Here is a 26,843-nt window from a genome sequence, read left to right as displayed (position 1 = left end):
GCCCCGGGGCGGCGCGCGCCCCGTGCGCGGGGCGGGGAGGTCACCCCATCCCCGCGGCCGCCGGGATGCGGGGCAGGGTCCGGCCTTCCCTCAGCCCGCTGCCCTCGCCCCTCCGGCAGGGAGCGGGGCAGGGGATCCCCCCGCGCTGGGGCCCCTTCCCGGGACGGAGCGCTCGCGGCTCGGGAGCCTCCGCGGGCGGCGGGAACTCCGGGGGCGCCTTCGCTTTAAGTGAGCGTGAAGTACCACACGTGTCTTCAGCGGTGCGAGCATGGCCCGGGGCGGTGGGGACCGGTCTGTTTCTAGAACACAGAATCACAGAATATGCCGAGTTGGAAGGGACCCATCAGGATCATCGAGTCCAACTCCTAGCCCTGCACACAGGACACCCCAAGAGTCACACCATGTGCCTGAGAGCATTGTCCAAACACTTCTTGAACTCTGTCAGACTTGGTGCTGTGACGACTTCCTGGGGAGCCTGTTCCAGTGCCCGACCACCCTCTGGGTGAAGAACCTTTTCCTGATATCCAACCTAAACTTCTCCCGACTCAGCTTCATGCCCCCCAAAATAGTGGGAGTTTTTATTTGAAGTTTGCAGTTTCAGTTCAGGTCGTGCCCAGATTCCTGCCTGGAAGTGGAGATGGGGACTTGGGCTGGAGGTCTCTGCTCTCCAGCCTGTCCGTACTGCTGGCAGGGCCGGGGGGCTTTAGGGGGCATCAGTTACTCACCCCATCTCTGGCCTTTGCTGCCAAGGAAGCTCAGTGGTTTACAGCACATACCCCTGCATGCGGGAATTGTTCCTTTGGTGCGTTTTTAACTCTTTGTAATTAATCCTACTTAATTTTCTATTAAAAACCTTAATTACATTTTTTTTTTTGTAGTAAGCTTTTCTCAGAGATAGAACCAAGTATCAAGCTATATATATATATTTTTTTTAATACAGGAGCTGCTCAGGGTGATGAGGACGATCGATGATAGAATTGTCCATGAATTAAACACTACGATTCCAACAGCTTCCTTTGTGGGGAAAGTTGATCCTAGCCAGACGTGTAAAGAGCTGTACGAGTCTGTGAGTGAGCACACCTTTGACTTTCAGGACACTTCCTTGCTGTTTTGTCATGGTCAGGGCCCAGTGTCTAGGGAAAACACTGCCTTGATATATTGTGCTTTGTGTATTCATAACTGGCCCCTCAGCTTCTCTGCACATCTGAACCACATGCATGTAACAGCTGCTTCAGTTTAAAACCACACTTTGTTCTGCAGAGCTGATCTTTTGGGGAGCACTTCGGGCTTCAGCAGATGGCATTAGCCCAGTCCATCTTTTCTTTTAAAAAGGATGCTAGCATGTTTTTCCTGCTATTCTGCAAGACTCCTTATGTATACCTTTGACTTTTGATCAAGTTGGTAGCTGCTGCTCAAAGCGGTGTTGCTTCCAACATGTGAATTGTGGAGTCAAAGGGATTTCTGTAGGTACAACAATACTGACTTCAGAAAGTTTCTCTTTTAACTTGTACCTCAGAGTTTTTTGTTCTCTTTGAGTTGTTGTGACCTTCTTTCTCTTCCCACTTAGCTGATGAATGCTCACACCAATAGAGAAAGAATCATCAAGAACTGCATCGCTCAGACTTCCAGTGTAGTGAAAACTCTCAGAGAAGAGAGGGAAAAGGCCCAGGATGATGTAGCATTATTAAAGCAACTCAGGAAAGAGCAGACAAAGGTGAGTGGTGGAGTTTTTTAGAGATCTCTTATAGAGGAAGAAGAGGGTATCTTTCCCAAGTGGAAAGAGAGAAAGAAGTAATGTAGAGAACCTGAAGTGGATCCTGACTCAGGCAGTCTTTTCTGGGGTTCTTGTTGACTGGATTTGTGAGAACCATTTTCCCTGTCTGTCAAGACAGAGCTTCTTTTATCGTGCAAGTGAAGCTTTTTCTGGGGTTATGTTACACAAATGCCATAGAAAAACACTTACACTTCCCCATGGTGGACTCTAACCTTCACTGACTGACACCACTGAGGTACAACTTACTTTTCCTGTCCTCTACAAGGAGCTACCAGGCAACCTTGAATTCCACTTAACCATCTTTTTTTCTATTTAATATTTTTTGGACTAATATTTTGAGTACCTCGTGGTGGTGCGAGAAAGAGCTCTGGGTTTGCATAAGAAATTCTGATGAGCAAATGCCCCCTCAGCCTTCTGGCCTCTGAGTGGAAAGTGTGCTTCACCAGAGGTGAACAGAGGTGATTGAGATGGAGTATCAGTAGTGAAGAAAGGAACCCTGCTGAAGTTCTTGGCCCCATTCCAGGGCCCCTTTGGTAAGGGAAAGGATACAGGAAAAACTGTGTGGCAGGCGAGTGGTTTTATTCTTAAAACCTCACTTAAACTGCTAACAAGCATCCATATTAGTTTGGGTAAAACCAGAATGGTAGCTTAGTATTTTCTACAGATTTTGTTTGCAGAGCCAATTCTTTAAATTGTTTAGTTACTGAACCCAGAACTTCTCACTAAAACCACTAGGAGGATCATAGTGATAATGTTTAATGACTAGAGGTGATTTTAAATGTTAAAAGCAGTCCATGATTTGGAAACCTCTCAGAAATTTTTTGACGAGATTACCTCAAATTTGCACTTGGACTTTATGAGGTGTAATCCCCCTACTTTGTTTGGGTTTTTGTTTTCCGTAAGAGTTGTGTTTTTTTCTACAACTCAGAAAAGCTGTGTGACAGAACACATCCTGGTTTTAAGGGTATGCATTTCAAATGTGTATTCACTCAATTGCAATACAGATCTCTTTTCTCTCTTTATATGTGTTTCTGTCATCCTGCTAGTGGTACAAATTAGTGGACTTTATCCAAAATTATTACTTCTGGGTCATTGAATGAGAAAACTTGGAGTAGTAGTTTCTCTGAACTGCAGAAGATACTCTGAGTGTTTATATTATGGAATTATTGTGGTCATCTAGTCACTGTGGATGCTGGATTGTTATTTCAAACAGTTTGAAGTCTTGCTGAGTAGGTGAAAGTCCACCCAACAACTCTAGTTGCTCTGTGTGCCTGAAGATCTTACTTGGAAAGTTTTTGATGGGACTTCTGTCTTGGCTTGCACCTATTCATCAAGACTCTAGTTGGAAATATATATTGAAAATGGATCAACTCTGATCTTCAGTCTGTTGTGTTAAAGACTCCCAACAAAAATATATCCTAGATGTGGGCAAAAATGGCAGATGGTTCTTATATTTCCTGCTGTCACTTCAGGACCAAATTACTGCAGATCACCTGAACACAATAGATCCAGTAGATGTGAGACCCCAAAGAGATTCTTATGTTTCTCGTGGGTTGAGTGAGTGCTCACAAACTGTGTATTGTGGTAGTTCTTGCTGGAGCTTTTGTATCTGTGCACACCTGATTTGTCCCGCTGTGATGATATAAAATAAAAATTGGTTTGGATCACACAAACATATGTGATCAGACTGCAAACCCTTTTTGGTCAGCCCACAGAATAGACAGCAAAGGAAATAGAGAGGGTCTCTTTATGATCTTAATTTTGAATCCAGAGTCTGAGGTTTGTGTTCAATCCTAGCTTTGCTGCCAGCTCCCTATATGACTCAGTACAAGAATGACAACTCAAGACTGCAGAGCCAACCCCAGCCCTGGCATTCACTGTGCTGAATGCTTCAATTAGGTGCAGTTATTCATGTCTGAGAAGCCATTAATGTTAATCAGTTAATTGCTAGCAAATCTTGACAGGCAATTTTTAAGACTAGAGCATTAGTAATCAGGAGCTGCTTCTGCTGGGCTTGCATTTTGAGTCTGCCTTCACCGTGCCCTTGCAGACTTCCCTCTGCCCTGAGCATTGGCTGAATGGAAGGGCCAGGCTCTCAAGATGATTACACCTTCTGGGGGATGGGGAATACGCACCTGGTGCTGGGATTGTGAGCTAGAAAGTTGCAATGGTGGTAAATACTGAAGGCTGCAGGGAGGCCCATTTGACAATAATCTCTTTTTCGGTTACTTTTTACAGTTGAAATTGATGCAGTCGGAGCTCAATGTTGAAGAAGTGGTAAATGACAGAAGCTGGAAGGTACTCAGTCACTTAATCGTGATGATATTCTGTCCCAACAGACAGTCCTGCACTGGAAACGTGGGATTGGTACCTTATGAAGCAAGTTAATTAGAAATATATGAGGGCAGTGCTGGGGTAAATGTTCCAAGTCAGTCATTTCCCCAGTTCCTCAGTTCCCAGAGACCTAAACTTTAAAGTTGCACTACAAGGAAAAGAAAAGTGTTTGATTTAGTGGGGAGAAGAGGACTCTGGATTATTCCCTGTGTCTCTTTCTCCACCTTGCCCAGTGGCTAAGGACTTTGTAGACTTTTCTGTGGTGGCCTATCTGAAAACCTTTCCAAGGCCTCTAACAGTCCCAGAGAAATGGGTCTTTCAAATTTGCCTGTCTGGTGCTGACCCAGGGGAGGGTGTGGCTGTGGAATTTGAACCTTTTTGTGGTTGAATTTCTTCAGGCCTGAACTGACACTCCATGGTGCAAAGGGCAGCCTTGCTGTTGCTCTCCCGTGTCAGTAGAGGGAGATCAAACCCTCTGGTTTGATGGCCCTAAAATCTGTCTCGTTATAGAGTGATCTTAACACTTAAGCTTAAATTCTGAGGTGGCTGTATTGTGTCACTGCAGCGTTTCACATCTAGCATCCTTCTTTGGTTTGTTGTAGCTTTTCCGAGCTTTCAATACTGCAGAGAGAACTTCTTTCCCTCTCTAAATGCAGAAAGAATTTTTGCAAATAGCTAGTACTAGCTGCACCTCCATTTTCAATCTCTGCTTCATGATTTTAGTTCCCTAGATTGCATCATTGTAAAAGTGATACAGCTTTGTCTTGTGTGTTCTTCAGTAACTGTGGGCTGATGAGATGAGCATTTACACAGTTTCCATGTGTGCTTTGCTATCAGTACTACCTCTGTACTGTCCCAAAAAGCTAAGCATGCCCTTAAGTTTAATTAATTTTAAACCAGCTCAGATCTGACTAAGCAGTGGCAGAGCCTTAACAACACACTGCAGGTCCCCAGTGGCAAATATTTTTTGGCAACTCTGCTATAGGGTAACAGCCCCTGCCCTCATCTTCATTCTGAAGCACTGAGATGATACCAAATTTAATACTGGTCCCGGTGTTTTCTTGTAGCTGCCCTAAGGTTTTTCTAGTGACAGAACTTCTAATTTTTCCAGAAGATGGAGAGTTTATAAATAGTAAGGTATGAATGGTGCAGGGGTATTTTAGCCTGCTGGTGTATTCCTCAACAAGTGTTAAAGAGTGGGGTTTGAGGAGATAACTATTTCTAGATTTTATCTTCAGCTCTGCTATCATGCTCTGAATATACACTTAATTGTCTCATTAAGCTGCCTGTGAAAATATGTCACTGAAGGAATTAGAACCGGTCACAGTTGTGGGCAAAATGCAGTTTGTTACATGGAAGTAGTTATTGGTTTGCAGGCTGGTGTTTTACTGTTGCAGACTTCTAGTTGGGAAATGCACTCACGTATTTCCCTTAACCCTAACCAACTGTAAACTGATTGGAAAAATCTGATTAGGAAACAGTTAATTTCAAACACTCTGGCTAGCTGTACCAGTAGTGGCATACAGAAAGATGCTGCTTTATAGAAATGCACACAGTGGAATTTGGATGATGCCAGACAAGGAATTGACTTTCAAAACAAACCACTTGCATTAGTCTCTGTACAGCACCTTGACACTGGAGTTTATCGTTGGAGTATTTTATACTAATATGTAAAAGTCAGCAAAATCAAACTTCTGCATAGCAACATTAATGTTAAGGTTTCTCAGGCACTGTTTTTCCTGTCTGAAAAATGAGAATAGCACTTCACAGGTAGACCAGTGGAGTTAAAGGGACCCGAATAACACACTTGAGTCAATGATCCTGAAAGTAAGAGGCAGTGTTAGTAAGATTATAGTATTGATCTTCCTTCTGTGGGTTGTGGAGTTAGCTGTTAAAGATGCTTTAAAAAGTTTATATGATAGCAAGCAAGCTAGTGTGGGTTTTGATGCAAGAGACCCTTGCAGTGTTTTTGAGCGTATTTCCAGTATCCTTTTAGACTTATATGCCATTTAAATGTCTTTAATAGACAATGACAAAAGTGGTGCAATTTGTTTAATATTAAAATGCTTCTGAATTGAAACCCTCTGTTACTCTTAATTTCTACAGTTTCCTCCTATCCCTGATCTGATCTCAAACATTTACATAGTCTTAACTCTGCCAGAGGTGTCCATTGCATGTGGTAACATAATGGTAACATAATTTGCATATGAGTGAAAGAAACTATATCACAACTTCTGTTTTCTACAATATGAAGCAGTTTCTAATACAAGTCTGTTCTATAAAATAAATTAAATGTGAAAGTAAGTTGAAAATTACTCAAAAATTGTTAAGAATCAATGCTGTGACTAATGTGTGCTCCAAACTTTTGCTCAAGATGGGTTTTGAACTCTGAATAAGGAGATCAGCTATAGAAGCAGAAGATTCTAGGAAGAAACAGCTCAAAATAACATATTTATATAAAGTGATGCATAACTTCCCCAAAATTACAAGATCACTCACTTTGGGAGAGTGAACTCACCAATGGGAGAGTTCACCAAACTTGATATCCTGATGATCGCGGGCATTTGGGTCTGCCAAGTCCCTGGACAGCCTGGCAAAATGCACTCTTGTGGGAGTGCTGGTGGGGCACCCAACAGCTGCCAGTGCCTCGGCTTGGTGCTGGGTGATGCTCGTATCGCTTTCGAGGCATGTGCAGGACCAAGTTTGGAGGCCAGTCACTACATAACTGACTGTCTTGTGAGAGCTCCTGTGACTTTGGTGGGAGCCTGCATGTTGCATTTTTGATTCAGACTGCCTTCCTTTAAATAGTCCTGTTTATTGGCCTTCCTTAGGGCAGGCAGTTCTGCTTGACAAGGCCTGCAGCAGGTCAACCTAAATATACAGGATCATCAGGATCCGGTTCTATGTGCTAAATTTTACCCAGAGAAGGTGCCAGAAGTGAGTGAGGCAAGAGTGCTGTGCCCTTTGCATGGGAGTACTGGCAGCACTGGCACCTGCTGGCAGATAACTGAGTGTCACCGTGGCTTCCAGGAGCCCTGGCCCCTCTTCTTAGCTGTCATGACAATGTAAAATATGTTTGCTCAGGAAAGAGAGGAAAACAGCATCCGCGTTTGAATGTCAGAGTGAACTTAATGGAACACAACCATTCAGGAGCCTTCCAGTGATTCTGTCACTCCCTTTTAAAAACAAAAAGTCATCAGCATCTTGGATGGTAACAGACTACCAGGATTAAGAGTCTACCTTGTCTGAGGGTGAACACTTGGTGCTGTGCAGTCCCCCAGCATCAGGCTACAAACTTTACATTCACTAAAGCCAGGAGAGAAGGTGAATGGAGACAGATGCCTTGGTAAGTGCCATTTATTGGTACATGAGTACTGGGCAGCCTGAGATGTGTGCTGTGTGAAGAGGTCATTGCCTGAACTAGCTGTGTAGTTTTTCTGATCTCCTGGATGAGGGCTGATTTGCTTTTGCTCTTCTGTTTTGGTGTCTCAGGTATTTAATGAGCGGTGCCGAATTCACTACAAGCCTCCGAAGAGTCAATGATGTGGGATATTTTCCATCAAGGTGGTCCATAACTGTGAGAGCCAAACTGGAAAGAGACCTTGGGTGAGCTGTATTGGGACCCTCCAGAACCAGTAGAACCCAGTCTTGTTTTGTTTTGGACCTACTTAGCTGACATCTCAAGGCTGAAGTGATTCTCCTGTAATTGAGAGAAAACAATTCATCTTTTGTACCAAATATGTGAACAAATGAGTTTTATAGTATTAAAATAATTTTCAAATGGAATGCAAAACTGGCATCTTTCTTGAACTTCTACAGCTTCAGCAGTCCCAGAGGGGAAGAAACAGTAAAAGGCCTCTCTGAGCGGGGAGAACAAGGCCCTCCCTGACCTGGTGCCTGCTAAACTATCAAGTGAGCGTGGTATGTTTGTGCAGCAAATCTGCTAAAGTCTGCACGGAAATAAAAATTGCAGAATAATCAGCATGTGTAGTAGATTCAGCATCCCTGAAAGTAAGAAACTGCCAGCATTGTTCCAAGCTGCTGAACAGGAGCAGCATTGGCTCAGAGCTGCGTGTGAATACAGGTTTGCCATTGTTCCTGCAATGCTGACAGGCAGCATCTGTTGCATACTGTCCTTTAGTATGTGTTACCAAGTTCTGAATTTTTCCTTTGTATAGGGAATGAGGTGTTGATTAAGACCACTTTGAGTTGGAGATGAAGCTATGTCTCCTTTGGGAATGAGACAGTTAACAGTCCAGTGATTATTTTTTGTCCCACCTTCTGAACCTTTAAAATTAATTCTACAAGTGAATTGCTTTTGAGCTGAGAAAAGACCTGTGCATAGCTGACCTTGTTGATTCTGGCCATAGTGTTGTGTTAGGAAGCTTTAATGCAATACCCCTGCAGTAACAGACAGATAAGTATGAGGAAAACTGAATTAATAATAATTATACCTTTATTTTTTACTAACTCAAGCTGTCAGTCAAATTACAAGGTCTGCATGGTTGCCAGCTAGTTTTATTTCTCAGTCATATATCTTTAATATATCTTTAATAACCACTGTATTTGAACAGAGCATTAAAAATACAGGCTCCATCTTGCACTTTGGAATTCAGCAAGAGGAATGAAATTACTGCATACTCTCAAGATACCTAAAAGCTGTGCATATATGGGGGTGGCAAGTACGTGCAGGACCTTTGACACTGAAAGCTGGCAAAGATCTGTACAGTATCATCTGTTTTATAGTTTTTTGTCCAATAGAGACTGCAACTACTTGGTGACCTTTTATTTTTAGGCAGCAAGGTCATTTAGTCTCTTTTTTTTTTTTTCTGAGAATGAGGCAGAAATATATTTTAAATCTTTGAGGATGTAAATCCTAATGTTCAAACTTCATTTTTTTTCTTTTTTTTTCTCAAGGTACTGCAACTGTTCTATGCAGAACTTTATTCGAGTTGGAGCACTCATCTCATTCTTGAAGATTTCTCATTGTTTTTCTGCAACTCTGAAAGCAGAAAACATGTTTGTTCATCAACCGTTAAATTCTTATAATTGTTTTTCATCAAAATGGAAATCAAATACTGCTCTGAACTATGGGCTGAATTAGCAGTAACCTAAATTCATGACATGATCGATTAATGAGATGTTGAGAACAGTCAGCTTTTATTTCAAAGTCAGTACTTTAATAGTGACCTCTTCTGTAGGTGTCTAAAATACTTGTTCTCTCCGTGGCTTGGGTCAACTGCAAGGACAAATTCTCCTTTTGAGCCAGTTGTATGATAGAGTCTTCTGCTAGCGTAAAGAGTTGGCATCAATACTCTTGAAATTTAATCTTGTGTTTCTGTAGAAACTAGTGACTGTAATGAGAATTAATCATTTTCCTCCTTTGTCCATCCAGATGTTTGCTCAGCTGTTGTGGGAAAGCTTATTCACTTTAGCAGATGCTGTGAAAAATGACCTGTGAAATGGATGTGATACATACACAGATTTTTTTTTTAAAAATTTGTTATGAGAAAACTGTGTAAAACTAAAACACCAAAAAGCCAATCCAACGTAACATTATTTTCATTTTGAGTATAAGGGCAAAGAAGTAGCCCTCTACAAAGCTGTCTCTGAAATACTTCAGACACCATAAGAAGACTCCTAGGTCCCAAACATCCCTTCTTTGGGTGTCTGCAGCTTGTATGCAGAGGGTTGCACTAAGAAGTTGTATTGCTCCGTTTAGTTTGCTCTGAGTACTGAGGGATATCTCTTACAGTAGTCCATGGCAAATCATGTGGATCAGAGGCTGTTTGTATCTTGCTGTTGAACTTGGTGGAACAAGAAGGTGAGTAAGTGGAATTGCATGCTGAGCTTTGGGGCATGGGGCAGGAGAACATGGCTCTGCTATTTTCTGAGTCTTTCAGATGTGCCTGTGAAGGGGGATGGTTTGTGATGGTCTGAAATGGCATTGGTATGAGCTGTGGGCCACACTGAACACAGGCTGGTAAAATCTCTGTCTAGTGACCCCATCCATTCTAGGATCAGGCTTAGTCTGGATTGAACCTTGCTTCAGCGTTACCATGGAGGTAGTTACAAAACTACTGGGCTCCTTGGTGTCACATGGGAATCAAATAATGGACCCTACAAAGAGCATGATTAAATCCTTTTCCTGGTTTTAACTTTTATTTCTGCAAGTAAAAGCACAAATTCTAAAAGAGGGGACAGGCGTTAACTTGTAGATGTTGTGCAAGAGATGGAATGGGAGCCACTGTTCTTTTCATGCTTTTGTTCCAAATCCTGTTTTGTTACATCTGAAGCTGACTAGAGAGGGGTGTAGGCGAAGGTTGGCTAGGGTGAGGTTAATCCATTGCCACTGATCATCTTTGATGACAGGTCTGTGAAACGTCAGCACTTCAAAGTGACTTCCTGAAGTATATGTGCAGGATGAGTACTGCATCCCAGTCTTAAAACTATCACTGGATTTTGGGACAACCATTAGCAGTTTTAGCAGCTCCCATTCCTTTTCTTCCTGAGAACTGGAAGCATTTTTCTCTTGGTTCAGAAAGATGTTGTCTCGAGGCAACTGTTTCTCCTCAAATGTTTTTCATGCCCTCCCATAGCACTGCTGCTCAAGTTTGGGACATTTTATCAGTAACAGCTCTAATACTGCTCTATATACTGTTGAGTTTAGGGCCCCTAGAGCCCCAGATTCTGAATCTCAGGTCCTTTGTACCAAGAACAGGCCTAGAAGTCAGGTGCGAAGTCCTTGTTTAGAGCCTGTTGCATCACTTGTCACCTGTGAGGAGGAGGGTCAGTAACCTGGGTAGCACACTGGTAAGTCTGTGCTACACAGCCCCCACTGTTGTGGCCATAAACACGCTTGTTTTGGGCAAACTCCCTCATGCTGATTGCAGCAGAAATGCCCTTTGCCTGTGTGCAGCACGTAGTCTCATTTCACCTACTCCCACGTACCCACCCCTGGAGACTACAAATTGTCTGGTCTCTTGCTGTTTCTCTGGTCCTTGCTCTGGAACAATATTCCTCATGTTTTCTGGAGAGAGGGATGGCAGGAATATGAAGGGGGAGTAATTTTTTTTGTGGTCTGGAAGTATTAGTCCTCCCTTATCTAGGAGGGCTGGTAACACTTATTAGTCATCCCTCAGTAGGTTTTGATCTTTTTCCATTCATGTGTAGTCATGAATGTGACTGTGCCATGTCTGTAAATGGGAATTAATCCTTCTGACTCTATATTCTGCATGGTGCCTGTTTCAGCAGTGTACCTTGGCATTAGGACAGCCATTCTGCACACTCTGCTCCTCTAGCAAGAGGGATCGTACTTTGTCTTCCCAGAACTTGGCACTAGGGTTTGAGTTGAGATGTAAATGTTCCTGTATATTCAGTTGTTATTATGTATTGCCTGAATGCAGCTCTAGAGCTTCTGCTTCTGATGGGAAAGAAGCAGAAATACCATTCTTGCAGTACTTACCTGAAGCTGGAATTTAATTTTTTCTACTTCTGGTACTGGTGTTTACCTTGGCACCTTTCTGGTTAGGCAGAGGGAAGTCAAGTCACTGAAGACAAGATGCAGTCTGCTCCTCTTTCACATTGGGAAGGATACTGAGGTAATAAAATTCCAAGTTGAACGGGACCTGCAGTAGGGAAACTTCTGCATGCTTTCTTCTGATCTTGAAAGGTATTGGGACTTATGGGATGTGACTTTGATCCATTTCCTAAGTGCACAGAGCAGTTATCTGCACATGGATGGAGAGGCAAGAGATTCCATTTGCAGCCCAAAACAATTGTCTTGAGATGTAGGTGGCTGGGGTCTGCTGTTTGCTTTCCTTATTAACCTGAAGACTGAACTCTCTTAAGATTCTTAAAGTGCTTTTTACTTTTATTATTAATATTATCAGCATTTTACATTGCTCCCCCCCCCCCCCCCCCCCCCCCCCCGTTTTCCCAGTTAGTTGGCTTCTCCGGTTCAGTAATGGTAGGCTCCATGTGTTGTAGGTCCCATGATTCCATGACACTGTGGGATGATGACCCAGGAGCCAGGCAATGGTTAAGGCTGCCTATTTATGGCCTACAGTGGGTACCCTCTACGTTATCTTTGCGGATGGAGATGGGCATGGCTGACGTCAAGAAAGGATGTGTTGGCCGAAGGAGGAGGTGCTGTGGAGCCAGGATGATCATCTTTTGGCTCTGACAAACAGAACAGACCAGAACAAAATCATAAGACCGGAACCTTGAAGCATACCAGGCCCAAAAATTAAGACTCATTTGAACAGGAAATGCAACCCCCCTGCATATGTCAATAAGGTTAATGAAGTACGTGCTATCACACATGACTATGTTACTCAGCTCTCCAGTTCGATCACGCCATACATAAAAGGAGGAGGAGGAGACCATCGGGCTGTATATAAGGAGGGTAGAAACTTCATTGAAGTACAGGGAAGACCCAAAAAGACCTCAGGAACAGTCAACAGACTACTCTCCTCTCTCTCATCCCAAGCAGGAACGTCTTCGTGGTAAGCCTTTCTATCTGTTACTATTCCCCGGGTTAGTAAAACATTATTATTGTTGTTAGAGCTTTGTTGCAGCAGGTGCATTTACCAATGGCAATTTCACATCTGAATTTCTGTGGCTTCAATAAACTGAACTGTTTGTGAATCTGTGAGCGCAAAAGTTCTCCTTGCTTACAATCAAAGTGTAAAACACACTATTTGTGAATCTGTGCTCGTGGAAGTTCCTATTGAACATGACTAGAGTTACAGTGATGAATTGCTTCTAATCCTAAATTAAGTGTAGCCATACCCAGCCCCTCTTGCCCCAAGGCCCAGCTGGAATGCAGGGGGGTTTATTTTCTGACAGATTTCTTACTCTAATTCAACACATACATGTCTCTGTGTATGTGTGTGTGTCTATATATATATATATATGCAAGATGCCTGGTGACTCTGCTCAGACTATGCTAAACTTCCCTCTTCAGATCCACCTGTCATGTTAAAGCAGTCACCTATCGCTGGGGGCTTATCTCCCCCCGAGTGTGCTACTCAAGAAATCCAGGATATCACCAACCAGGTGAGTTGTGCCCAGTCTATAGATGAAGTCTCTGTGTTCAATGAGCTGAGTGCTGAAGGTTGTGTAAAGGCTGAGAGACCAGATGGTGATACTGAAGTAGGGTTTAAACTGGCTACCTTCAGTGAATGTTCACATGTAGTTCAAAGCCCAGCTCTGCTATGCCAGCGCTGAAGTGGCTTGTTTGAAACGAGAGGAGGCGTATTTGAAGGGAGAAGTTTGTACATGGTAGAACTAATTCCTCCCTGAAGGGCATGGATGGGACAAACTACATGCCAGTCTGCCCTAAAAAATGATTTAAACAGGACAAGGCAATGGATAAATGGTATGTTCTCTGCTGGCATTGTTTTCTGGAGTCACAACTATGATGCAAGGGCAAATAGTGAGCCCGTGGGGCAAGGTAAGCTTGGCACAAGGCAGGCAGGTGGTTGATCACAGGCAGTGGTCCTGTCCTGGAAGCAGCTCTGATAGCAGCAGCCCTGCAGTACAGCAGCTCTTTTTCAAATAAGTATAAATTGCATCCTTAGGAGCTGTAGGGGCATGGGAAGACTCCGTCTGTGTGTTCCGTCTTGTCTTCCCACTCACTTGAGCCCCTTCAGTCTCTGTCTGCAAGATGAGTTCTTCCCTCTTGAGCCATTGCACCAAGTGTAACTTATGCCATCCTTGAGGAAAGACCCCCAGGAAAGGGTAGGGCTGAAGGCATCAGCCAACACTGCTGCACACTCCCTGTGCAGGGCTCCCAGCAGGATTGATTTAGGTAGTGCACAGGTGGAGTGGATATCATTTAAAACCTGCTTTGCTTACTTGAAGGTATTTAATGTCACACAAGGCTTGTGATTTAGCAGAGGGATACAAATATTCTGCTAACTCAATGCAGATCTAATTACTCTCAGCAAAATGTAGCAATTGCAATACACAGTTCAGTGATGACACTGGTGTGGTCTCTGTCGCTGGTCTGTATAACATGCTCCCTGTCACGACACTAAGCTCCTCAGTCACCAGGAAGGGGTCGGTGGGTTGAAGCCACTTCTAGCCAGCTGTTTTTTTCAAAATTCTTGTGTTCCCTGTTTAGTTTTTATACTGGGTGTTGGGCAGAGCCACGTATTCACTCCCTCCGTGCTGGTCTGGCTAATTCAGAAGGGGGTTCCCTTTCATTTATTGAGCTCAGAAAGTTATGCCACCTGAATGATTCCCTCGACTGACAGAACTATTTGTCTAAAACACCCTGTGGTCCCCTTGGTGTTGAGATAAAGTCAGCTTATCTGCAAAAGCTGTGGTCAGTCACACCCTGCATTATCCCAGGGGGTTTTGTGGGCAGCACATTGCCCTCCCCAGCTCCCCTGAGCCTTCCCCCATTGTGGGGTTTAATTGCTCAGAAACAGCTGGGCTCACCAGAGTTGGGTATATGTACATGGGGGAGGGCTGAAGTATGGGGTAACAGGTCAGTCAGAGGGGAGGTAATTTACTGCAGAACAGAAAGAGAAAAGGATGATCTACAATTGCTTGGGGGACACCAATTTAACGACTCGGGAGCAGTATCACTGTTCCTCCTCTGCTGGCACAAGTGGTTGTAGGAGCAACGCTTGTAGAGATGAGGAATTCCCTGTTACCTATGGAGGGGAGACCCTAGCAGGGACTTGTAGCACCTTTGTTTATTTGCCATTCGTGTTCGCTCATGTGTAAGATGAGGAGGGAAATGTCTCAGGCCAGCTGGGGGCTTGAAATTTGTCTAATGAGTCTTGTGAAATGCCTCAAGGGCTTCCTTTGAACATGGCTGGGCCAGTGCTGCATCCCAGATACTGAGCTACATTTTCAGTGCTGGGCTGTGTCATTTCTGGGTGATCAAAAGTATTTCGGCACTAGGCTGTCAGTGAACAAACAGGCTCAAATTCCAGATACGAATGCTGGTTTCAGGCTGTGCTAATGCTCCCAAAGTACAGGGCAAATATGACATTTGAAATGTGGATGTAGAGATTTTCTGTTTGATTCCAGAAGAGAAATGATCTTAATTTTGGTGTTCTTTCATTCTCAGTAACTTCAGGAGAATGAAAACAGATGATTCTTTGCTCTTTATTTTCGGCCTTGTACTGAGAGTAGGAGAGAGAACTGTTCCTGGTCCCTCCCCATCACAGAGGCTTGGGTATAGTTCTCTAAGGAAAATACCCTTATGTTGGGGCAGTCCTTCTGTGCTTCCAGACTGTGCATATTTTAGAACAAAAGCATCAGAGGACCTGAGTGCAGCTCTGAGGTTGTGAAACAGAGCAGGGATTTTCAGCCTCCCAGGCTGACTGGCGTGGGCACTGGTGTTCCAGGTGAGGAGAGCTGGCTTGCACTTCTGTGTAACAGTGTGGTTGACACAGGGTGTACCCTGATAGGGGGCATGGCTTGGTGCCTCCATCCTTTGATCCAGAATCAAAAGGGCAGCAAGTAGCAGTTTGCTGTCTGTAGTGAGCAGGAGACTTCAGCTGGACAGCTTTGGAGCAGGGGAAATCAGTTAGGAAATCTCCTTCTCACAGGATTTTAAATAGTGTTGGAGGCAGTGCTAGGAGGGAGGGCTGGAGGTCCTGGTGTAAATCGATTTAGAGTGGGGGTTCTGGATTTATTTTATCAAGGATGTATGTTTGAAAGGATGGAATTTGAAGTGGTAGATGTGAAAGAAAAGCCCGAGTATGAACCTGCCAACCATTTTTCCTTTTCTTTTACAGGTGAAAGTACAACTTAGAGTCAGGGTAAATGAGAGATATGACCTCTTTAGAGCCATACTCTACAGGACTCAAGTAGTTGCTGGGATAATGTACTTCATTAAGGTTTGTATATGATATAGGAGGGAGTGCTTTGCAGATAAACAATATAGGTGACGTGCAGAGTAGCTTAGAGCTGGAAAGAGAAGCAGATGTGGTAGAAAAGCATCTGATGTAATAGAGATGGGGACTATCTCAGGATGTTTATAAAATTCCTCTCTTTGGCACTACTGTAGAAGAGGAATAGTTCTTTTTGTATTTTCAAACCCCTCTCTCTGCTGTGGAGGAAAACCTGGTCCTGCTTAGTTTAGATCCCTCTGAGAGCACCATTCATCCTCTACTAGAAAACCTTACCCACGTCTGTGAGCAGCTTTCTGTGAAGTAGCACGGAAGAACTTGCTGGCTGTGGCATCTGAAGGCCAGCAAGCACTGCTGAGCAGCAGGCTGGCCTTCTGGAGCAGAGCACACATGGCATGGGACTGCTGTCTCTCAAACCCCATGTGTGTGGGGACATGGACCTGGTGGGACCCTGACAAGGGTCGGAATCGTTTTATGAAAGAAATTGTCTGGTAGCATTTGTGGGAGAGTAATTCTGCAGAGAGATGTGGTGAGCATTTGCTCCACACTTCTCATATTTAGTTGATGACAGGAAGGACAGACAGTGCCAAACATCTCTCCCAGGTGCTTTTTTAAAATAACACCAGTTATTTGTGCTCTGTGGGCACCAGGGGACTGTACTGACAGACTACCTCTTCTGTGGCTAGTCAGTGTCTTAGCTACATGATTGATATTTATCCTTTCCTTGCTCCTGTGAGATGTGCTTTCATGTTGTGGACAAAGCACTGAGTAAGGAAGAGTAACAATTTACTAGGGGGCTGAAGTACAGCCAGAAGTCATGCCCAGTTGCATTCCAGATTTGTCTCTTCTTTCCCAATCTGCAGACAAGGCTTTCAGGTTGTCATTGCTTCTCAGGACCACATGCTGGTTTTGGATGGATCTTTCTGTACTTTCTAAGAGCAGATGTTGTCTCTGCATCTTGTCCCAGCCCTGAGTCATTAAGACTCACTGGGTCTTGTCTTCCACCCTGAGTGTGCCAAGAGGCTGAGAGCTGATGTGCTGACATCTTGGTGACCAAAAGAGGACACCATCAAAACCTTTCTCCTGTTCTGCCTTCTGGTGCTTCCACCCTCAAGCAGTCCTGCTCATTTTCCCTTCATCTGAGACTGAAGGTTTTTAATAGAGTTTAATAGAGTTTAATAGAGTTTAATCGAGTTTTCTCCAGGTGTAGACAGTTTTCTGCCAGCAGGTATTACCCAGATTTGGGTGAAGAGCTGTAGAAGTAAAAAATGGAGATAGAACCTCAAATTAATCTCCATGGCAAAGACAGTCTTTCAAGTATGTAAAGAGCATCTTTTTGTTTGAACCTGCTTCAAGCCCATGCTTCTCACTTTCCCCCTGTTTTGTTTTCTAGGTCCAAGTTGCTGATACTGAATATGTCCACTTAAAGGTGCTTGCGGGCCCTCGTCCAGAGAATGTATATCCTGCCCTTGTCAGTTTTCAGACTGGCAAGACCAGAGATGATCCTCTGGACTACTTCTGAGACACGATGAGGGCAGTGCTTCACTTCTAGAAGTCACATGGGGGTTCTGACCATGACAGTAAATGCATGAAAATAAAATAAGGCTTGAAAGCTGTTTGTTCATTTGCTGTGTGTCATGCCTTGGGCTGCTGCCCGGCTAAAGCTCAAGTAGGCTCCAAAATACTGTTTCAAGCTGTTTCTGCCACCTGGGGTACTACAGCTGTAAGACAGGGCCCACCCACTTCAGCTCCTCTTTCCAAAACTCTGTTGGGTATCTTGGGCTTTTTGGGTTTGTTTCAGTGCATTAAATGCAAGCTATTGGCGACTTGTCAGAAGGAGTGTGAGATAGACAATTTCTGACACGGGGGAACTGAGAACCCAAACTATCCTCCTTTAAGTGCAGCTTCACTCACAGGGAGGAGAGGGGTGGTGGGGCGGGGAGCAGGAATGTATGCCTTGAAGGAATAGGAAGACAGTCTTCTTCCACTGTTGGTCAACAGAACCCTAAATTTAACAGCAGCAGGTATTAGAAACTAAACGGAGCTTGTGGACTATCAGGGAGGACATGGTGAGAAGCATGAACCAGACTGGGGAAGAAGGCATTGTTTCCCCTGCCATCACCTATAAATAAATGCTCTGCTGGGGCTTTGAGCAGGCAGAGCTCTGCCAAGTTTGTGAGGAGACTGGGGATGCAGGATCAAGCTCTTTGTTGAGATGGTTCCCTGCCTATCAGCCAAATTTGCTGATGGAAATCTCCCTCCAGAGCTAATCCACTCTGTTGTTGCTTCAGTAACAAATGGTTCAGGAAACACCACACTGGGGCATGCTTTCCAGTGGGATTTTGAGCCATGGCGAGTGGGATGGGGCAGCCATCCATGTCAGCATCTTCTGGAAGGACATGCCAATGGAGGTTCTCAGGCTCCAGCTTTCAGCAGAATGATGTTCCTCAACTTGTCTTCATCAGTGTTGTATTGTGTGACACCCAACAGGCTTTTGGGCACATACCTGACCAGACCTCCTCTTCCCTTGGACTCAGCAGGATGAGAATATATCCCCTTCTCTGTGCATGGGAAAAGAGTTTGGTTGTAAATCACCTTTCTAAAGAGGGTCCTTGCTCCTGAACTTCCCTTGTGCCCAGAGTGTGTGTCACTGCCATTGGCTGCAGGAGTGGCTCTCAGGCAGCCTGTGGAGCTGGAGGCCTAGAACTCCAGGTAAGAGTACACTGAGGGGGTGGGGGTTGTGCCGCGTTCCGAAAAAGGGGGGAGGAACGTACAATGTGTGTGTACATAATAAGTATAAAGTCTGCTTCATAGAGTCTGTTCAATCACTGTACATCCTTTTCCACTTCTGAGATTTTCCCCATTCTGATTCCTAGTCCTTCACGGGGCGGGGGGGATGCTTTTCCAGCAAGTATATCATGATTTTTCTGTTGCTATAAAATCATAGAATTATCGAATTATGAAGGTTGGAAGAATTTGGTCGTCATGAAGCAGACTAAGAGGAGGAGGCTCTTTACTGGTACCACAGGCTCAGCATAGGCTGGGATGAGATCTTTGTGCTGCTGAAAGTCAGGTTTCTACTGATCTTTCTTGATGTATGATGTCAGAAATCTTTTGAAATCAGGGTGAGGAGCAGAAGGGGAAACCTTTTTTTTCAGAGCAACGTGGTGAAAGTCAAGACTGATGTTCCTGTGATCATGAAAACAGATCTTCGACTGGTACATGGAGGGCTGCTTTCCTCTAGTTCTTGAAAACATTCAGACCATGTGTCATACAACCCAGTCACAATGAGGTATCTTTACACTGTGAAACCAGAAGGCTGAACTACTGACTTGGGCGTTCACAATTGTTCCTCCAGAGCTGCCTTTGTTTCTGCTTTAAAAATGACTTGTAAATACATAAATCTGGGGTTTGGATTTTGGTCAGAGGATTTTTATATTTTTGTTTGCTTTGCTTTGTTACTGTACCAGTGTTTTTATTTACTGTAGCTTGTAGTTCTTAAACTTGCATATACAGGACCAGGCCATAGGTGGCCTGCAAGCTGTAAACTTTGTTTCTTCCTTATTGGGGTAGTACATGGTGCAAGATGTTACTCCGCTTCACAACTCTAAAGAATGCCAGAGATGTTCTGCCAGCAGAGATTCTCCAATACAACAGGAGTAAATTGAAGGGAAATTCTCATCTGTGCAAATGCAGAGTGCAGGCTGGAATGGTACGTAATATCAGGTGTCACAAATCCTAAAAGAGAGGACAGGTGTTAGCTTGTCGATGTTGTGCAAGAGATGGAATGGGAGCCACCGTTCTTTTCATGCTTTTGTTCCAAATCCTGTTTTGTTACATCTGAAGCTGACTAGAGAGGGTTGTAGGCGAAGGTTGCCTAGGATGAGGTTAATCCATTGCCACTGATCATCTTTGATGACAGGTCTGTGAAACGTCAGCACTTCAAAGTGGCTTCCTAAAATACGTGTGCAGACTGCATCCCAGTCTTAAAACTATCACTGGATTTTGGGGCAGCCATTAGCACTGCCATGGAAAGAAAAGAGATTGATCTGCCTGTGTAAACTTCAGCATTGTCTTGCTGACAATTAGTGCTGATTTTCCTTCCCTTGTGCACAACTCTGTACCATCTGGGAGAAAAAAAAATTCTTATGCTTTGAAGTAAAAAACCAGCAAATTCAGAAATATGCAGTCCAATGAATGATTTGGCACAGTATTAACATCTCTAGTTTCACACCTAGAGTTTTTCCGAGGTTATAAATTAACCTTCCTAGACTTTGTGCTCAGTGTATTTCTTCTTAATTAAAGTAAAGTATTTTCCGGGGGATTACTGCTGTCCTGGGGACCATAACATCCCTTCTCAATGAAGTTACTGAGGTCTGTATCCTGGTGAGCAGACAGGTTTATAAAATACTCTGTTTTAGCACTGGTGCTTGTGTGGTTGTTGGACACATTCTGTGACTTCTGGCCTCAGTAAGGTGAGCTGGCTCTTCCAGTCACTTATCTGTCCTGCTGTGTGAATAAGACGCATAGTAGCAACTGTGGTGGAACATGATCAGCATTTCGGTGAATCAGCAGGGTCTTGTGCAAAGGAGGGATTTTGAGCTCATCAGCTTGAATTGTCATTAGCTCCACAAATGAGGTTATGAGCAACTCCGTCTCTGGAGAGATGAAGTTGGTGAAATTGGCAGAAATCCAGTTTTAACAGCTCCCATTCTCATTATTCCTGAGACCTGGAAGCATTTTTCTCTTGGTTCAGAAAGATGTTGTCTCAAGACAACTGTTTCTCCTCAGATGATTTTCATGCCCTCCCATAGCACTGCTGCTCAAGTTTGGGAAATTCTGCAACACCTTTATCAGTAACAGCTCTAATACTGCTCTATATACTGTTGAGTTTAGGGCCCCTAGAACCCCAGATTCTGAATCTCAGGTCCTTTGTACCAAGAACAGGCCTAGAAGTCAGGTGCGAAGTTTAGACCCTGTTGCATCACTTGTCACCTGTGAGGAGGAGGGTCAGTAGCCTGGGTAGCACACTGGTAAGTCTGTGCTACACAGACCCCACTGTTGTGGCCATAAACACGCTTGTTTTGGGCAAACTCCCTCATGCTGATTGCAGCAGAAATGCCCTTTGCCTGTGTGCAGCACGTAGTCTCTTTTCACCTACTCCCATGTACCCACCCCTGGAGACTACAAATGGCTGGTCTCTTGCTGTTTCTCTGGTCCTTGCTCTGGAACAATATTCCTCATGTTTTCTGGAGAGAGGGATGGCAGGAATACCAAGGGGGAGTAGGTTTTTTTTGTGGTCTGGAAGTGTTAGTCCTCCCTTATCTAGGAGGGCTGGTAACACTTATTAGTCGTCCCTAATAGGGGACTAGTAGGTTTTGATCTTTTTCCATTCATATATGGTCATGAATGTGACTGTGCCATGTGTCTGTAACTGGGAATTAATCCTTCTGACTCTATATTCTGCATGTTGCCTGTTTCAGCAGTGTACCTTGGCATTAGGACAGCCATTCTGCACACTCTGCTCCTCTAGCAAGAGGGATCGTACTTTGTCTTCCCAGAACTTGGCACTAGGGTTTGAGTTGAGATGTAAATGTTCCTGTATATTCAGTTGTTATTATGTATTGCCTGAATGCAGCTCTAGAGCTTCTACTTCTGATGGGAAAGAAGCAGAAATACCATTCTTGCAGTACTTACCTGAAGTTGAGACCTTTCTGGTTAGGCAGAGGGAAGTCAAGTCACTGAAGACAAGATGCAGTCTGCTCCTCTTTTGCATTGGGAAGGGTATTGAGGTAACAAAATGCGAAGTTAAAGAGGACCTGCAGTAGGGAAACTACTGCATGCTTTCTTCTGATCTTGAATGGTATTGGGAAATACTGGGTGTGACTTTGATCCATTTCCTAAGTGCACAGACCAGTCATCTGCACGTGGGTGGGGAGGCAAGAGGTTCCAGTTGCAATCCAAATCAGTTGTCTTAAGATGTAGGTGGCTAGAGGCTAATGTTTGCTTTTCTTATTGATCTGAAGACTATACACTCTTAAGATTTCTGAAGTGCTTTTTTACATTTATTATTATCAATGTATTACATTGCTTTTTCTCCATTTTCCCCATTTTTCTCCTTCGCCAGTTTAGTAATGGTAGGCTCCGTGCGTTGCAGGTCACATGATCCCATGACACATGTTTATGTATATATATGAGATGCCTGGTGACTCTGCTCAGACTATGCTAAACTTCCCTTTTCAGAATCATCCATTTCAGAACCACCAGTCGTTTCAGAGAAGGCATCTGCCACTATGATGACCGGGGGGTTATCTGACACCAAGGCTGCTACTCCAGAAATCCAGCATATTGTTAACCAGGTGAGTTGCACCCTATCTATAAATGAAGTCTCTGTGTGCAAAGAGCTGAGTGCAGAAGGTTGTGTGAAGGCTGGGAGACCAAGTGTTGATACTGAAGCAGGGTTTAAACTGAAAAACCTCGTGCAGAAAATGGGAATCCCCTTGACTCCCAGTTTTTTCTCTATCTCTTCATTGTCCATAGCCAGGCACAGTACTGGCTACCTTCAGTGAATGTTCACATGTAGTTCAAAGCCCAGCTCTGCTTTGCCAGCACTGAAGGGGCTTGTTTGAAAAGAGAGGAGAGGTGGCTATTTGAAGGGAGAAGGTTGTACCTGGTAGAAACAATTCCTCACTAAAGGATGTGGATAGGACAATCACATACTAGTATGGACTAAAAAATTATATGTTCAGGAGAAAGCTATTTTTAAACAGTGTGTTCTCTGCTGGCATTGTTTTCTAGGCTGACAGCTGTGATGCAGGGCCTGCTGGTGAGCCCATGGGGCAAGGTGAGCTTGGCAAAAGGCAGGCCAGTGAGCCCAGTTGCCAGGTAGTTGGTTACAGGTAGTGGCCCTGTCCTGGAAGCAGCTATGAGAAGCAGCTCTGCAGAACTTCTAACGTCCTGCAGTGCACCAGCTCTTTTTAAAACAAGTATAAAGTGCATCCTGAGGAATGCAAAGTGAATGACATAGCATGGGAAAACTCCTTTTGTGTCTCCCATCTCATGTTTCCACCCATCTACCTTCACCCTCAAGGCTCTGAAAGATGAGCTCTTCTCCCTTTGGCAACTACACAAAGCATAACGTAGGCCCTCCTTGAGGAAACAAAACTAGGAAGTGGTGTGGCTGAAGGCGTTGGTCGATACTGCTGCACACTCCCTGTGCCTGGTGTGCAAGGCTCACAGCATGCACAGAATAACCAGGGGATCAGGACCAGCCAGCAAGGGTTTAGGTAAGGCAGGTCCTGCTTGACCAACCTGATTTCTTACTATGTCAGGGTGACCTGCCTAGTGGATGAGGGAAAGGCTGTGGATGTTGTCTACCTGGAGCCTTTGACACCATTTCCCACAGTATTATCCTGGAGGAGCTGGCAGCCCATGGCTTGGACAGGTGCACTCTTCATTGGGTGAAAATCTTTCAGGATGGCCGGGTCCAGAGAGTGGTGGTGCATGGAGTTACATCCAATTGGTGGCTGGTCACTAGCGGGGTTCCCCAGGGCTCAGTGTTGGGGCCAGTCCTGTTTAATATCTTTATTGATGATCCAGACAAGGGGATCGAGGGCACCCTCGGTCAGTTTGCAGATGACACCAAGCTGAGTGGGAGTGTTGATCTGCTGGAGGTCAGGAAAGCTCTGCAGAGGGATCTGGACAGGTGGATTGATTGGCTGGGGTCAACTATGTGAGGTTTAACAAGGCAAAGTTCTGGGTCTTGCACTTGGGTCGCAACAACCCCGTGCACCGCTACAGGCTATCTCCTTTGACATGGAATTCAAAGGGCAGCAAGTAGCAGTTTCTGCTATACTGAGCAGGGGACAGGCAGTTCAGCAGGACACCTTTGAGTTAGGGGAAATCAGCTAGGAAGTCTAATTCTAACAGGATTTTAAAGAATGCTGGAGGCACTGCTAGGAAAGAGGCTGGAGGTCTTGGTGTAAATTAATTTAGAGTGGGGTTTCTGGATTTATTTCACTAAGGGGGTATGTGTGATATATGTGAATGAAAAGCTGAAATATGAACCTGCCAGTCACTTTCCCCTTTCTTTCTACAGGTGAAGCCACAATTTGAAAGCAAGGAAAACAGGAACTGTGCCATGTTTACAGCCATAGCGTATAGGACTCAAGTGGTTGCTGGGACAATCTACTTTATTAAGGTTTGTATATATTATAGGAGGGAGTGCTTTGCTGTTAAACAATATAGGTGACTTGCAGAGTCACTTAGAGCTGGAAAGAGAAGCAAATGTAGTAGAAAAACATCTATGTGAATATGATATGATTAATAGAGTTGGGAACTATCTCCAGGTGCTGTTTGGCACTACTGTAGAAGAGGAGTAGAAAAACCTCAAAAACATGCACTAGGCTTCTTCAGATGGGACTAGTAAATTTCTCAGGATAATCTCATTCAAAGACTTACCAACTTAATGATTTAAACAAGTTGTAATTCTGCTCTCTTTCCCTTCAAAGCAAAGTAGCTTTCCTCTTGTGTCTGTGACCTCCTGTTGTGTTTACTATGCTGAATTTGAAGTCAGACTGAAGATCAGATGGAGAGTTAGAGTCCATTTTGTAATGCAGGGCAAGCATCTCATAGTCTGCTGACTAGTTTTGCAAGCAAGCAGGTGTGTTGATGTTTTGGTTCTGCATCACGTGCTGCAGAGGTACTGCCTGCCTGCTGGTTCGTTCTGTATTTTCCAAACCCTCTCTCTGCTGTGGAGGAAAAACTGGTCCTGCTTAGTTTAGATCCCTCTGAGAGCACCATTCATCCTCTACTAGAAAACCTTACCCACGTCTGTGAGCAGCTTTCTGTGAAGTAGCACGGAAGAACTTGCTGGGTGTGGTTTGCATCTGAAGGCCAGCAAGCACTGCTGAGCAGCAGGCTGGCCTTCTGGAGCAGAGCACACATGGCATGGGACTGCTGTCTCTCAAACCCCATGTGTGTGGGGACATGTGCCTGGTGGGAAATGCTCCCCTGACAAGGGTCGGAATCGTTTTATGAAAGAAATGGTCTGGTAGCATTTGTGGGAGAGTAATTCTGCAGAGAGATGTGGTGAGCACTTGCTCCACACTTCTCATATTTAGTTGATGACAGGAAGGACAGACAGTGCCAAACATCATCTTTCCCAGGTGCTTCTTTAAAATAACTCTTATCAGTTATTTGTGCTCAGGGGACTGTACTGACAGACTATCTCTTCTGTGGTTAGTCTTACCTACATGAACGATGTTTACCATTCCCTTGCTCCTGTGAAATGTGCTTTCACTTGGCGGACAAAACACTAAAGAATATAGATTACAGGTACAGCTAGAAGTCATGCCCAGTTGCATTTCTTCCCTTAGGGCCATCTTATTGCTTACCTGGGCAATGTAAAAAATTGTCTGCTGTCCCTGCTAAGTCTCATGACCAAACTACTCAGAAATGAACATTGACAAGTAACTGAACTTGGAAGAAATCCACCTGTAACACTGAAAACATGATTTGTCTTTTCTTTCCAACTTTGCCTGTGATGGGAAACAGTTACTCATTTTAGCAGTAACTGGAACAAGCTCTGTCACAAGATTCATTCTTTCGTATTTCTGAATCTTCCACATCACTAATGTGTTACCAGCAGACGTAGCTGATATGTAATCCAGACCAAGACAAACATAGTGCTACATTGAAGCCACCAGAAAGCATGTAAAACCAGTGCCTAAGGCGTTAAACTTTCCATTGATACTATGTACCTCACAGAGGGAGAGTTTAGTGCCTGTTGTGCTTGGCTGTATAAATGAAATGATACAGCTTCCTATCAAGTCTTTATGTGAGGACTTTCTGGAGAGGAAGGTGAATTTCTTTGAAAAAGTATTTATTTCAGGCATGCACATGCACACTCACAAGCACCAAGATGTGTCAGGTTGCCCATTCAGGCACTGAACAGTTTAGAGTAACTCTGCAGACAAAAGCTCCTGGCTTTCAGGTTATCATTGTTTCTCAGGACCATGTGCTAGTTATGGATAGATCTTTCTGTACCCTCTAATAGGTGACACTGTCTCTGCATCTTGTCCCACCCCTGATTCATTAAGATTTCTTCATTGTCTCTTGTCTCCCACCCTCAATGTGCCAAGAAGCTGTGTGCTGGTGCGCTGGCATCTTGATGACTGAAACAGGACACAACCAAAACCTTTCTCTTGTTGTGCCTTCTGATGCTTCCACCCCCAAGCAGTCCTGCTCACTTTCCCTTCACCTGAACCTCAAGGTTTAGACAGGTGTAGACAGTTTCTGACACTGGTTACTATCCAGACTTGGTTAAGAGCTGTTGAAGTAAAAATGAAGATGTATCTAAAATTAAGCTCCCGGGCAAAGATATTCTTTCAAGAACATTAAAGAGCATCCTTTTGTTTGAACCTGCTTTGAACCCATGCTCCTCACTTTCCTGCTCTTGGTTTTTAGGTCCAAGATTCTGATGCCACATATGCCCATTTAAAGGTGTTTCAGAGTCTTCCTCATGAGAACCAAGGTCCCAGCCTTGTCAGTTTTCAGACTGGCAAAACCAGAGATGATCCCCTGACCTACTTCTGAGAGATGATGAGAAACTGTGCCTCACTTCTGCAAGTTGTGTGGGGGTTCTGCCTGTGACAGTAAATAAAATAAGTTTTGCAAACTATTGTCCTTATTTTCCTTTTCTGCTGTTATACCTTTCTTGTTATCTGGTCTCTCATCAGATTAAAATAAAGTATTTCTAATTAAGGTATAGGATAAGCATAAGGTTATCTGGAATATAAAAAACACGTGGAAAAAACCCCTCAGAGCAAGATAATAACTAATACTGAAAAGCAGTAAAG

The 26,843-nt window shown here is 44.1% G+C and overlaps 3 protein-coding genes across 3 annotated transcripts in view; all 3 read left to right on the top strand.

Moving 5' to 3' along the window:
• The window catches only part of CCDC58 (coiled-coil domain containing 58), an 8,570-nt gene extending 676 nt beyond the window's left edge, over positions 1–7,894 (top strand). Inside the window, exons 2-5 of the mRNA XM_027653495.1 lie at positions 941–1,066; positions 1,568–1,714; positions 4,013–4,072; positions 7,601–7,894. Of these exons, the coding sequence (XP_027509296.1) occupies positions 941–1,066; positions 1,568–1,714; positions 4,013–4,072; positions 7,601–7,651 (384 nt within the window). The 3' untranslated portion in view covers positions 7,652–7,894. The remainder of the gene's footprint in view (positions 1–940; positions 1,067–1,567; positions 1,715–4,012; positions 4,073–7,600) is intronic.
• A 3,445-nt stretch (positions 7,895–11,339) lies between these two features.
• On the top strand, positions 11,340–17,599 carry LOC113951911 (cystatin-A-like). The gene is made up of 4 exons (XM_027653496.1): positions 11,340–12,615; positions 13,077–13,168; positions 15,871–15,972; positions 17,378–17,599. Exons 2-4 carry the CDS (start codon positions 13,088–13,090, stop codon positions 17,504–17,506), a joined length of 312 nt encoding a protein of 103 aa, XP_027509297.1. The 5' UTR covers positions 11,340–12,615; positions 13,077–13,087; the 3' UTR covers positions 17,507–17,599.
• Positions 17,600–22,181: 4,582 nt separating this feature from the next.
• On the top strand, positions 22,182–26,749 carry LOC113951913 (cystatin-A-like). The gene is made up of 3 exons (XM_027653499.1): positions 22,182–22,343; positions 24,083–24,184; positions 26,452–26,749. Exons 1-3 carry the CDS (start codon positions 22,278–22,280, stop codon positions 26,578–26,580), a joined length of 297 nt encoding a protein of 98 aa, XP_027509300.1. The 5' UTR covers positions 22,182–22,277; the 3' UTR covers positions 26,581–26,749.
• The last annotated feature ends 94 nt before the right edge of the window (positions 26,750–26,843 follow it).

Source organism: Corapipo altera, unplaced genomic scaffold, assembly GCF_003945725.1.
Source record: "Corapipo altera isolate COAL_440 unplaced genomic scaffold, ASM394572v1 61, whole genome shotgun sequence".
Classification (NCBI taxonomy): Eukaryota; Metazoa; Chordata; class Aves; order Passeriformes; family Pipridae; genus Corapipo; species Corapipo altera.
The sequence above is the reverse complement of the archived record's forward strand: the minus strand, read 5'-3'. Positions and strand labels throughout refer to the sequence as shown.

What these genes read in the sequence shown, in the direction of transcription:
- LOC113951911 (XM_027653496.1), top strand. Translation starts at nt 13,088, where the DNA reads ATGTTAAAGCAGTCACCTATCGCTGGGGGCTTATCTCCCCCCGAGTGT. An exon ending in TCCAGGATATCACCAACCAG is followed by an intron (nt 13,169 to 15,870) that starts GTGAGTTGTGCC and finishes TTTCTTTTACAG; the next exon opens with GTGAAAGTACAACTTAGAGT. An exon ending in GGATAATGTACTTCATTAAG is followed by an intron (nt 15,973 to 17,377) that starts GTTTGTATATGA and finishes TTTGTTTTCTAG; the next exon opens with GTCCAAGTTGCTGATACTGA.
- LOC113951913 (XM_027653499.1), top strand. Translation starts at nt 22,278, where the DNA reads ATGATGACCGGGGGGTTATCTGACACCAAGGCTGCTACTCCAGAAATC. An exon ending in TCCAGCATATTGTTAACCAG is followed by an intron (nt 22,344 to 24,082) that starts GTGAGTTGCACC and finishes TTCTTTCTACAG; the next exon opens with GTGAAGCCACAATTTGAAAG. An exon ending in GGACAATCTACTTTATTAAG is followed by an intron (nt 24,185 to 26,451) that starts GTTTGTATATAT and finishes CTTGGTTTTTAG; the next exon opens with GTCCAAGATTCTGATGCCAC.